Raw genomic sequence first — 13,947 nt, forward strand, 5'->3', positions numbered from 1 at the left:
TGATGTTCTTTATCCAAACTGACTGATGACATACATTATTTATTATGTAAAATGTATTATCTATTAATGAATGAATGATTCAAACGATAAAGGAGCAGACAGATAACGTATATGCTTATTCTACTTGCTTATGGTAAAGTGAAGTTCTGCTGTAATTTAAACCCAATAGAACCTCTCTAACAATCACTACATATCAAATGTAAATGTGATAAAAACCTGAGACACATATACAGCAGGTAAGACAGATAAAATCCTCCTATCAGAACGCAGAGACTCTAATCAATGCAACCATGCAATACTCTCTCCATTAAGCAAAATAAGTACTATTAAACACATTAGGGAAATCTGTAACTGAGGCAGAGAAACTGTGTTACCTGCTCCAGATAAAGCAAAACAACCGCATTCAAATTCATAACACTTTTTTTGTCGCCACATTTAATAACTAGACTGTTTGGAGGAGATACTGCTTCTGAGTAACTTGACTGTGGTTCTCACTCCAAGCAAATCAGCTATAGAAATTCATGGTTATCTTTTATATTGCAATAAATATCTGTAATGCTGGCACACTGTGATGTAAAGCTAAATTATAATCTTCCTGCTGTAGTCTCAGAGAACGGTAACTGTAGAAGAAATATTATCCTCCTAAAGCCTTTTTATCATTTATAGATTCCATTTACCCACCACGCTAATATGACGTAAGCTTTATCTGCTACAAGATCAGCTTAACATGTCTGTGAAAGTGTACACTAAAATGTAGTGTACTAAGTATATAACATGCTTTCATATACCAAATGCTTTATTGATCAGTTAAACTAGTTAGCCTGATGGGAGGTTTTTATTTTGATCAACTTCTATGGCTCTCATTTGTGGGTTTAACTCTTTGCTTACCTGCTTGGGATTAGTAGCTGATCCTCTCCTAATGGCAAAGCAATCTGAAACTTTTCCAGAAGCTTAAAGTATTGTGACATGTAGATCTTAGGAAACTTGCTCTTCTTTAAAAGGAATTTTTCCACATCTGGACGCTTTACAATTCCCTTAGGATATTTAGAAAAGCCTTCCACTTTCACTGTCAGAATCTTTCCAAAAAAGTAAAACAATTTCAGGGGTACAGTCATCATTAGATTGCGTTTTCCTGACAAACTTTGTTCCCTGAAATATTTGGTAACCTGTTACTTAGGAGGAAAAAATGGACTCCCTTTCACAGTGAAACAAAACATTTCCATAATGCTAGCCAGCAAGAAGACAGCAGTGAAAAAATGTAACCTGTCCAAGCCACTACTGTGCCACCATTCTTCAGTAGCTTTCATTGTTCCATATTATATGGAATTTTTTTCTACAAGTTAATTTGTGAAAGTGTTCTCTGAAAGGAGCCTATGTACAGTGATTTTTCATAGAAGCATACTGGCACTAACAACATGATCTTCTAGGTCTTTTCTCACTCTTAATCCCACCAGCTTTAAAGGCTCAAACTTATATTTTTGCCATCCCATTTCCTGCACTGAATGAAAGTTAAAGGTTCAGAGGTTAGGAAATCTGAATATATTAAAAAAATTTTGAGAGTGTTTCTAGATCAACATATTAATGATGGTTTCATTTAAGCACTCAGTCCGCTACTCCCCATCCCAACATGTGAATTCATATCAATCACTTTCCTCTGCTATCAGTACCAAGCATACAATGACCCTTCTTCCCCCATTCTTACTACTTCAATCCAAAATTCCAGCTTTCACTTCAACCTATCACAATGTATTGCAGGATTAGTTTGCATCCCTGTTTTTTTTTTCTATTCTGTATGTAATTTTGTGTCCAGTGCAGTTTAAATTATATTGGACGTTACAGCATAAGAATGTAGAACCACTGAGACAGACAGTTGTCTAGAAAGTAAAGGAAACAGAAATAGCCAGGTAAACAAATATGGGCCCTGAGAAAATTCTAGATCATGAAACAGTAAAGAAATCATGAAGAAGAACCACTAATAAGTTACAACGGCTTGAGACACAGGAAAAAATTCCATGAATGTAGATACAAAAAGTAATCAGAGTCTAACCTGTGCCATGATTTTACATAGCCACTTCGGATCTACGAAATATAGGTCTCTTAGCTGCAGTGCTGGGTCTTGAAAATGAAGGAGTACACCTGCACAAAGAATATTGTAATTAGCAACGCATTTCTCAAGCTCCATATTAAGCAAAATAAACACCCCACTCTGGGCTGTGTTTCTTATGTAACTTGACATAAGCAATTTGAATAATAAATACAGCTATAGAATTTATGTCAGTATCTCAGGAGAGCAGAATGCAACCATGATTTGTTCAGTTTTACCTTTATTTTCAGATGTTTTGTTAGATTTGTAATCTGACCTGGGTTTTTGCCAAGCAGCTATGCTCTGTGTTATTATTCAATCTTATGAAGTCCGTACAGCACTAAGATAAGCTGTTATGTATACTCACCTAACCACTATTCTATTAAAGCTATTATAGCAATTGCATCTTTCTTCAGAAACTGTGCTGTCTAATCAGCACGTATAATGTTTTCAAGGAGGGGTAAGGTATATAAGTTGTTACAGTAGTGATCCTTTATATCATGGCATTTCTTTATGACATAGCAACCTGGATTATAAAACTAATGTTACCCAATCTTAAGCATTTCAGCTCAACACTTTGTGGCAACCTTGTGCGAGATTTAAAAATGTATACAGGCCTGTCTGCTGCAGATTTGCAACAAAGTGCTAGCAAACATACATCCAAGATAATATTTTACCTGATTCATTCAGAAAGTGAATCGCGTGAGGGAGTTCATTTTCATCCAATTGTAACTGGCTTTCTTGTACCAGTTCCAATAAGCGTTTCTGATCAATCACAGGAAATTCAACTGGGACATTTTTACGTTCCAGCAAAATTCTCTTCTCCAGCTCCAGGTAGCTGTCAGGAATTAGCTGACCAACCACTGGCTGATCTCTGATCTGTATAATTAACAATAATAATCTTAAATGTATTAATTTCTCCATGTGAAATGCAGACAATAAGACTAAGATGTAAGGTGGTTATGTCCACTCAATAGTAGCAGCAAGAAGGAACAAGAACATTCATTTAGTGACTAATACGGCTTCTGAAAGGTAGATGTAACTAACTCTTCTTTCAGAATTATAATATGAATATCTTTCCATAAATGAATACTCAAAGAAGAAAATATTTCCATACTACATGTACATAAAAAATAAAAAACTATGTCTTCTGAGAAGTTCAAAGAGAAACTTTTATTTGAAGTTACAGGGAAATATTCACTGTATGAACAGATGATGTCATACATCTCAGGTTAACACAAGCCAATACGCAAATGAATAAAAAAAAATGATACCTCTTGTAATCTGTACTGTCTCTAGACATATCTTTAGATAAACTGGGGCGAAAAGGGCAGCAGCTCAATGAAAAGTCTCCACTGCTGATAGTGGACAAGAGGAGAGGAAGAGATAAATTGGGCCAGGTTAGTGATACTTAAGGGAAACAGAGTCGGGTGCTTTGCCCCTGTTTCCTGAGCTTGAGTTCCTTCCTGGAGACATCTTTTGACCTTTAGTATTAGCTAGCACCTGACCAAGTTTTTCTTTCTCCATGGGTGCTGAACTAATAATATTTTTTGAGGAAATGGGAAACAATTTTCCCAGCATTTCCAAATTGGCTTCTTAGTTTGTAAACTTTCTCTCAAAGAAGTTAAACACCAATGCACTGTAGCATTTTTATGTGTGAAAAATGTCATTAGTACCTTGTGAAAAATGTCATTAGTACCTTGTGTAATTTCAAAGACTAAGAGCACTTGATGACAACATTGAATACTTAAGTCATGTTGTCTAACTTCTAAGCAGGTACACAGTAACACTCCTTTCACAAAGTGTCTGCATTATTTATGGAAACTATCTCCTTTCCTTTAGGCTGCCTTACATTTGTGTAGAAGTTTAAACATCAGTTTAACTCATAATCACAAGAGACATTAAAGGAACAATTTTTAGGTACCTAAGAGTGAAATGTTTTCAAAAAGCAGAACTTCTCCTGAGTATTGAAGAAGTATGGTGAGATACAGGCTACATATATCTTTACAAACATCCACTCTATTCATGCCTACTGGATGTATGAGAAGTGGACTTAAACCATTCCACATGAATAGGCCACCTCATTGCCACTTAGCACTGGTTAGCTATTCCTTGAACTGTGGAATGAAGTTAGGCAGATTATGGACATGGCTAAGGTGGTAGTTTCTGAGGTAGAAACAAGAGGTGTGCACACTCTTTCTCTCCTTTGTAACACCACCAAAGCGAGGCTGGTCATAAATACAATATTTGCTATATAAAATCTTTCAAGCAGTAATTCAGAAGAAATTTGCACTCTATTATTTATGAAGTTCTGCCATTGACTTCAGTAGCACAGGACATCACCTTTTCTCTTTAATGCGTTATGACACTATACATGTGTGATGGATGTACTCCTGTTTGAACTAACTGAACTTTGGTCCACGCAGATGTTCAGCCAGTAAGACTAACTGAAGTTAATCCTATTGTGTGAGGCTATCAGTGAGAATACAGCACCGAACCCCAAAAAACCGATTTGACTTGAGACTGGGCTGATAAGCGGCTGAAACTGCATTAACAGAACAGAAAATCTAACTATGAATCAACCACTATAAATATCTGCAGCCATTGGGGTCTCCCTCCATAGCAGCTGGCTATGTAGCGGTGATCTTCCCTTGACAAGGGACGCCTCTCAAGGTTACCCCTCGAGGCTGAGAAATCCCTTACCTGACACCAGCCATCGATAGGTTGGTAAGTGACATTTTTTGCATGCATGTAATGTTTAAGATACGCATAGTAAGCTCACGTGACAGTCTTTGTATCCCATACTAACTTTAAGTGTAGTAGAGTATTGACCTTCAATCTACCTGTACTTATTAAATATTTCACCTACTAAATTTACTAATTAGGACTCAATAATCTAACTACTAAATCAGATCTGTTTGAGTGATCTCTGACTTCTGCAACAATATGATTGATAACGTATAAATAAAATAAATTTTAAAATGTATGTTCTGTTTGCTACAGATTGGATCCTGTCTTACTGTAAGCTCCATCCCTGGGCTATTGTCTTCATACTTGTCATTCACGCTTAGACAAAGCTTCTTGGTGTGGCTAAGGAGACAGCAGGGAATGAGTGGTAGGGATGACTTTGGAGACAACAGAACTAGAAGTGCAGATTCTCCAGTTTAGGAGGATCACTCAGTCCAAGGGGTCTTCTTTTCCTGCTGTGATTCGCTTTCCTCTTTCTAGGAATAGTTTCAAACTATGTAAAATGAAATCTGTAAATGGAGAATTAGTTGGCTTTCAGAAATCACAAAATCTTATTTCCTGGTCCCCTGAAATCTTGCAATACTGATTGCAATTACATGTTGCCATCCAACAAAAAACAGTTTTTGATCAGATTTCTTTGTAAGAAAAAGATGGCCTACTTTTAATTAAATATTCTATTTATGACCCAGTTTTTGAAAACAAAACTTTGCTGAGATTTTTATGAAGTTGGATGGTCACACTCAAAGAGTTGGGGTCAATGGCTCGATGACCAAGTGGAGAGCAGTAACGAGTGGCATTCCTCAGGGGTTGGTACTGGGTCCTGTACTGTTCAACATCTTTCTCGGTGACATGGACAGTAGGGTCGAGTGGACCCTCAGCAAGTTTGCTAATAATACCAAGCTGTTTGGTGAGGTAGACACGCTGGAGGGGAGGGATGCCATCCAGAGGGACCTGGACAGGCTGGAGAGGTGGGCCCAAGCCAACCTCATGCAGTTCAAGAAGGCCAAGTGCAAGGTCTTACATCTGGGATGGGGCGATCCCAAGCACAAATACAGGCTTGGCGGGGAATGGCTGGAGAGCAGCCCTGAGGAGAAGGACCTGGGGGTGCTGATTGACGAGAAGCTCAACATGAGCCAGCAGTGTGCGATTGCAGCCCAGGCGGCCAACTGTATCCTGGGCTGCATCAAAAGAAGTGTGGCCAGCAGGTCAAAGGAGGTGATTCTGCCCTTCTACTCCACTCTCGTAAGACCCCACCTGGAGTACTGCATCCAGCTCTGGAGTCCCCAGCATAAGAAGGACATGGACCTGCTGGAGCATATCCAGAGGAGAGCCATGAGGATGATCCGAGGGCTAGAGTACCTCTCCTATGAGGAGAGGCTGAAAGAGTTGGGGCTGTTCAGCCTGGAGAAGAGAAGGCTCCGGGGAGATCTTATTGCGGCCTTCCAGTACCTAAAGGGGGCCTACAGGAGAGCTGGGGAAGGACTTTTTACTAGGGCATGTAGCGATAGGACGAGGGGGAATGGCTTTAAACTGGAAGAGGGCAGGTTCAGATTGAACATTAGGAAGACATTTTTCACTTTGAGGGTGGTAAGGCACTGTAACAGGTTGCCCAGAGAAGTTGTTGAGGCCCCATCCCTGGAGGTGTTCAAGGCCAGGCTGGACGTGGCCTTGGGCAACCTGGTCTAGTGGGAGGTGTCCCTGCCTATGTCAGGGGGGTTGGAACTCGATGATCTTCAAGGTCCTTTCCAACCTAAACCATTTTATGATTCTATGATTTTTTTGGTAGAAAATGAAATGAAAACAAAACTGAGGATTTTCCTTCAATATTTTGCTGTGTGTAAGATTTTATAGAAGGCAAGATGAGTTTGCTATCACACTAAAAATGTATTTCATTATGTGTTTAATTAATGTTTAAAGATATATTTACTTAAGTCAAACTAGAATGTTTTCAATATTACGAATAGTATGTAGCTTACTTTGAAGTGAAGACTCTCCTTTATTATGATTTTCCGAAGTCTGATAATGGAATCGGATTCTTCTGTAGCATTCACAAAATGATAATCTTGGATTGCTGGGAAGCCTCGCTTATTCAATAGCTCTCTAGTGATTTTACTCATGCAGGCCTTGCGTTGCATTTCATCAGAAACATCTAAATGAGTGCCAACAAGTATGACGGGGGATGTTGAAGCTCGAGCCTGTTAGTAAGATCCATACAGTTGATTAACTCAATAGTGAATGTTGATGTTATAGTTTTACATCCACATAAAATGTGAGCAATTTAGTCAAAACAAACAATACAATGAAAAAAGCAACTGTTTCTCCCTCTTTAAATATACCTCTTTTAAATAAGTTTGAAATCTGAAATACTATTTCATGTCTTTATTCAGAATAAGTCTAAACAGCAATCCCATTGAATAGCCTTGACTGGATAAGGCAGTAAAAGTGCATCAGTCTATAAATATGAAACATATTTTTTTGACATACAGAGTGCAGTCTATTTCAAAATAGAAATATTAAAAAATCAGCTTTTTCTAAAAGGAAGCAGTATAGCTTTGGATTTCACACTTTGCAGATTAATAACATTGTCAGTAAAATAGAGGGATAATCGTGTTTTTCATTAAAAATGCCCAACAATGGAAAAGCAAAGGGTACTCTGCTAGCTGTCATTGGAACAGGGCAGCAATGAAACACCTGCAAGTATTGCATAGCAAAGGAGAACACATCAGAAATGGTCTTCATCAACACTAAACTGACTGTAACCCTCTGTCCTGTATCACTGCTCAAGGAGAAGAGGAAAAAGACAAGTTTAGCAAACAGGATCAGTATACAAAACGTTTATGTAATTGCATTGCCCAGCCATGGCTAACCATCACGCAAAAGGATAAGACAAGTAATGCTCACCACAGGGTGATTCCATTAAATGAAAATAAAACACTTAGAGCAAAAGAAAAATATATAGGCAGATTCTCAGACCAATTTCCCTACAATAGTCCTGGAATCATTCATATTAACAATAGGATGCTAAGCATACCCTTAACAGTACAATTTCAAATCTGCATCTAGTCAGTTTTAAACTAGTCAAATTCTGATTTCCCCAGAATTTACAATGGTGTATACGAAAAAGCAGGTTTAACTTGTCATCCCTTTAATACTACCCCTTTCTTATTTTTATCAGTCAATTCAAAATATTGCCAGAACATACAAAAGTATTCTTTTGCACGACTCTACCATTTTAAGTACAAAATGGTGCTAATCATGTCTTTGTATGTCTACAAATATTTTCATATCCAAAATATGATGTATTTCAGCTCTTGTTTCATCTTACTATTTTTATTTGCTGAAGAGCTTCTTTCCCCTATCCCCCTCTAAAAATATTTGTCGTAAATTTGCTGTTCACCAACAGCTTCCTGGAAAGCGGAATTCCATTCTGTACATATCTATGGCTTACCTTGATGTTAAAAAGCCACGGCTTCATAGCATCCACCTCTGCTTGTCCTTTGCTGAGGTCATAAACAGCAAGATATAAAGCTCTTTGGGTCATAAAGTGAGGATGGGTACTGTAGAACTCTTCTTGTCCTAATGTTAAAAAAAGTCCACGATTTAGTACTTCCCTCATTGAACACCTTTAGATCACAAAAAGGCAGCAGAACACTTATTCTCAGATCACTAACCCATAAACGAAATGAATGCTTACAGAAAACTATCTAAATTGACAGGAAGCTTGTAGTAACTATGAATTTTACACAGGTACTCTGAGATAGATCATTCACTGAAATGTAGTCTTGAACTATGTAAGCTAGTTTTAAATCAAGAAGTGTAAGATTTAACTGGATAAACATGGTTGCTGCAAAGTAACTTAGAAGGTCATGATTCTTTTAAAACTCCAATATAGAATTTCTCCCTCAATCATTCCTTCCTTCTTCCCTCCCTTTCTCCTATCCTTTCAGCAACTTCAAAATAAGACTCCCAAGTTCATATGATTAAGCCCTTAAAATCACAATTGGAGCTTGAATGCTGCTCTTCTCTGCCTATCCATTGTGATACAGACTGTATTTAAATGATCATGGAACAATGTTTAAAATCAACTTTTCCATAGCCTAAAATACCCCTGAACTTTACAAGTGCTTCTGGAGTCCCCCACACTTAGAAAGTTTTCCAAAAGCCCAAAGTTCAAAGATTTCTCCGAAGCGCTTTGTCTTCTGTGACATTACAAAACAGCAATGCTGTAGAGCCTAGAGAGACCCAGAGTATAAAAGGGAGAAACAGAATTGAGTGGAAGATGATTCTTCTGGTGATTATAAGCAGTTTCTTACTGTTCTGAAGTGACAGTTCTAGAGTGCTATGGTTGAAACGAGTGGTCAGACCACATTCGGTTATGAAAAATTCCTGAGGCCTTATATTAAAATTGAGGGATTAGCTGCTGATTTACAGAATTCACTAATTTGTAAGTCGTTACTTGACTTTTTGTGTACATTTGCATGATTCTACTGTCCACAGATAGAAATTTCCCAGGCTGACTCTAAGAATAAGTAATGCATTGTGTTAGAACAGACAACAGTAAAGGACAATAAGCCCTTGAAATACCTCCAAAATCCCACACATTTAATATAAGTTCTTTCTTCATTTTTCCTTTCCCTTGAATGATCCAGTCTTTTACATCAATGCCTACTGTAGCTTTTGGAGAGCTCAATTCTGTTCGTTTGCATTTCATTAGTTGTTGTAGCAGGGTAGTTTTCCCACTGCCAGTGTTTCCAACAATCATGAGCTTCATTCTGTTGTAAGGTACAGCCTTCTTCAGTCGTTGTTGAAGAAATCTGGCATAAAAAAGTTTGCAGAACTCACAGAAGTGTATAATAAAGAAAAATACCACCAGAACTCAAGACCAAGGAAAAATCTAAACACATAGCATTTTCATCAAATTTTCAATATCTGTTTGATATTACTGGGATTTTAACAGTCTATTCTAATTTCTGATTTGAAAGTTAAAGCTTAATTCAGAATTTGTCCTTTTTTTGTTTTGTAATTACCAAAAAATGTGCTCTGTGCAATGTACTTGGGAACACAAGAAACATACCAGAAATAATTGGTAAGCACCTTTTATTGCACGGTTTATAGAAGCACCAAATTCAAGAAGTAATACTATTGTAGTCTAAATCACTATAATCTATTCTGTGTGTGTGTTGATATGATATGATACCTTCCATAGAGTAGCATGCTGGATTTCATAGGGCAAACCAGCACATCTTTTCAAAAGGATATGTTATTTTCTTAATGTTTACTGCATATCCCAGGAAAGCAAAAAAAAAGAATATTCAAGAACAAAAGGGCAACAAACCTGATAATGTCTCTGGCTTTGTATCCCACATGTTTGAAGTCTAAATTAAGATGGAGTCCTTCCAAGGGAAGATCCCAGACTTTGGACAGTCTTCCCATTTCATCTGGAAAGAATCTCAAATCGGGATTATGACTTACATCCAGAGAAGTCAAGTTCTCTAGGAAGCCAATCTGAGGAGGAATCTAAATAAAAGAACATTTAATGGGCAATTAAACGTAAAAAAAAAAAAGAAAAAAGTATGAGCATGAATACATTAAATATTTAACAAAACTAGGTATTATTTTTACCGCTGTAGTTTAACTTTTTTAATAAACAGGCCCAATATCCCACACTAATAGACAAAGGGCCTCATAATGAATTCATTACACAAACTGATTATATAACATATACCGTTTTACTTATAGATTTACACTGATATGAGAGGTGACATGAAAATCAAATGAACATTGAAAAATTGCATCCAATTGAAAAGTGATTTAATTTTCTTAAGGTAGAATGTTACACTTTACCTCCTTTAACTTGTTGTGGGACAGGTGTAGCTTTTCCAGCCTAGACCATGCGCATGCCTTTTCACTCAAGTCCAAGACATCTATTTGATTATGATTAAATAACAGCTCCCTCAAGTTTAATGATTTCCAGTGCATTGGTCCAGGCAGGCTCATGATCTTGTTTTGGCTTAGATCTACTGATCGCAAACTAAAACCGTGAAAATAAAAGAGAGAAAAGTTAGCAGATGGAAAAAATAAAACAGAGATTAACTGGAACTGTATTCATTTTTAATAACTAAACAAATGGATCAGATATCAGAACAGACAGTTTTCTGACAGGAATGTAGATATAAGAAGATAGAGAATTACTACTACAAGCAAAAGTAATTAAGATTATTATAAGTAGGCCTTCATTACCTCAGAAAAAATTATAAAAATTATAAAAATACAAATAATTGATTCAGTACAATATGCTTTCAATGTCTGTGGCCTGGCCACGAAAATAAACATCCACACTGTAATGTGTGTAAATGTTTCAGACAGTAAATTAAAGAGTCACTTTAAATAAGTGTACATATTGTGATAATAGTCTACTTCCTTCTTCTACGATTTGCAGACATGCATGGCTCCGTTCAGATTAGTAGAAAACACACATAAATATGGTTCACACTCCTGTAGTGCAAATATTCAGTAATTCAATTGTAAACAGGATAGTTAATATACATTTATACCAAGGTAACAGAGAATAGAGTTGAGCTCAGGATTCCAGTGCAGGACCATGGAGTACACTGTTATGTACGTCTAACTTACTAGAATAAACGTATTCAAAAAGTTAACTGCAATCAACATAATATTAATATGTATTTTCAGGTGCTTTTTTATAAATTTCAAATTAAAATAAAGCAGTGGGAAACTTCCTGGTATTACCAACTTTCCAGAACCCAAGATTTCACTTATAAACTATGGAGCTTCACTAGGTCATCTGAACTGCTCTTTCTTGCTCCTAACTTAGGACACTAACATCAGATGGTATGGATACTTCACTATCAGAATGTTTCTGTGAATATGCTTGTAAGTACATGTATGTGCATAAATTATATAGTTCAACTACACATGTATATAAGAACTAGATAAAAAAGAGCATTTAATTTTTGTAAGTCATCTGTTGGACAAATATGCTGTTTATGTTACTGTGGAACATGAAGCATGCAAAAAAATCCATGCAGCTCCTGATTGGTTTGCATGGGCTGGGAGATGTAGAACCTGAAAATTGCACCTTTTTCAACACATCCATTAAATTTGCTGCTGTGAAAATAAACATTAGGATGCTGAAACAGTGTACTATCATGTTAGTAATGACGTGCTCTATGTACAGTTGATTAATGTAAGTTCACAAATCTCATAGCACCTCCCCATGGTGCCTTCAGCACTCATATCTACCCACATCTATCAGGTAACTGATCTGATCATCCCTTCCAAGCACTCCTTCCACAATCTGATGCTAGTGACTCGTTAAGGTCAGTAACTTCTATAAAAAAAAGCAGAAGTCTTATTTTCACATGAGTAATGCTTTGAAGGTGTAGCAAAATAAATGTCACATGCATTTTTAGTCACAATTCCATCTAGAGGAAGTGTCATTCTTTGAGAATAGATATCTTATGATATTTGGGAAGTGAAAAACTAATATCAGTAGCCTTGTGCAAAAGTTTGCAGAACTTCGTGAAAAAGAAAAATTGCCATTAACTTTTTACTGTTGGTTTCAAGAAAATAATATATGAATTCTGGTCATCTAAGCAAGAATTCTCAGCTTCAGCAGTCAAGCAATATATTTTCAATAACAACTATTTGAATCTGAGGAACAGAATTTCTCAAAATAATGAAGAAAACGTGACTGATTTGTCTTCAGTTAAAAGCTTCTAAGTTTTGGATTTAACCTGTTAGAGAAGATTTCCTGAAAATCAGTAAAACATGCAAAATTTTCTGTTGAACAAAGGTCTTGCCATCAGATTTTCTTCATCAAGAACTTGACATTAACTTCAATAAATAAAATAATAACTTACTGTGGTAGAAGAAGAATTGCTTCTGGAACATTAATAAAACAATTTTGGGATAACTTTAAGCTTGTTATGCTTGATGACAGGTCAGGTATTATTTCTAGAGCAGAAAAAAAGGTTAATCCTATTACTTTTCAGAACTGTTTAAATTATTTTTAAGACTGGAGTTTTTTAAAATCAAAGATAGACTAAAAGGTCAGTCTGTCCTCTTCTATACATGGGTCTTTGTACAAGCTATCAAAGGCAGAATCTGAATCTTTTTTTAAAGCTTATTTAAAACTAAACTCCTAAAATGAAATTAGTTTAGAACCGAGGTAATGTATTGGCTTTTATCACATTACATACTGTTATACTTCATCTCATATTGGCATTAAACACTGAAATAATCTTACTTACACTTTACTGTATTGCCAGTATACATAACATTCCCATAATTCACTCAATGAGTGATGGGTCTTATGCATATAAAAATGACTGTAGTGGTTCAGCTGTGTTTAATGCAGGTATAAGAGCTACCTTCTAAAATACTGTGACAATAATCTCAAAATGGAAGATTTAATGTCTTGAAGACAGAAATTAATTCAGACAATAACTTATGAACTCCTGCAGTATCACTAAAATCTCATTTATATGATTTGTATTTTTCATAGGTAAATTAGTTTTGACACCTTTGCATAAAGTATGCTAAGCCACTGAACCACACTCCGAACTCAATCAAATTGCATAAACACTGGGTTCTAGTGAAGGTGATCTGCTCTGTGGCACCTGAGCTACCTGCACATGGCTTAGAGATACAACACAGGAGCTATGGAAGACCTGCTTTTTCTGAACCAGAAGCTGTGAGCCAAGTTTGATACTTCAGGGCATCTCAAATGACACCTGCATTTAGGCAAGTGAATCAAACATTCTATCTTATTCAGAAGACAATGCTGGATATGGTGTGGTAATACTTAGAATTGTAGAATCATTTACGTTGGAAAAGACCTTTCAGATCATTGAGTCCAACAGTATACCTAAAACTGCCAAGTCCTCCACTAAACCACGTCCCTAAGCACCACATCTACATGTCTTTTAAATACCTCCAGGGAAGGTGACTCCACCACTTCCCCACGCAACCTGTTCCAATGCTTGAGAACCCTTTCGGTGAAGAAATTTTTCCTAATATCCAATCTAAACCTCCCCTGGCACAACTTGAGGCCATTTCCCCTCATCCTATAACTTGTTTCTTGGAAAAAGAGA

The 13,947-nt window shown here is 36.7% G+C and overlaps 1 protein-coding gene across 1 annotated transcript in view; it reads right to left on the reverse strand.

Annotated features, from left to right (window-relative positions):
• The window catches only part of LRRK2 (leucine rich repeat kinase 2), a 74,515-nt gene that overhangs the window by 21,159 nt on the left and 39,409 nt on the right, over window positions 1-13,947 (reverse strand). Inside the window, exons 26-34 of the mRNA XM_082498175.1 lie at window positions 12,715-12,808; window positions 10,676-10,862; window positions 10,167-10,348; window positions 9,416-9,645; window positions 8,280-8,407; window positions 6,808-7,026; window positions 2,761-2,962; window positions 2,048-2,136; window positions 889-1,076 (exon numbers count right to left, since the gene is read on the reverse strand). Of these exons, the coding sequence (XP_082354301.1) occupies window positions 889-1,076; window positions 2,048-2,136; window positions 2,761-2,962; window positions 6,808-7,026; window positions 8,280-8,407; window positions 9,416-9,645; window positions 10,167-10,348; window positions 10,676-10,862; window positions 12,715-12,808 (1,519 nt within the window). The remainder of the gene's footprint in view (window positions 1-888; window positions 1,077-2,047; window positions 2,137-2,760; window positions 2,963-6,807; window positions 7,027-8,279; window positions 8,408-9,415; window positions 9,646-10,166; window positions 10,349-10,675; window positions 10,863-12,714; window positions 12,809-13,947) is intronic.

This window comes from Vanellus vanellus (assembly GCF_965231255.1).
Source record: "Vanellus vanellus genome assembly, chromosome: 1".
Taxonomy (NCBI): Eukaryota; Metazoa; Chordata; class Aves; order Charadriiformes; family Charadriidae; genus Vanellus; species Vanellus vanellus.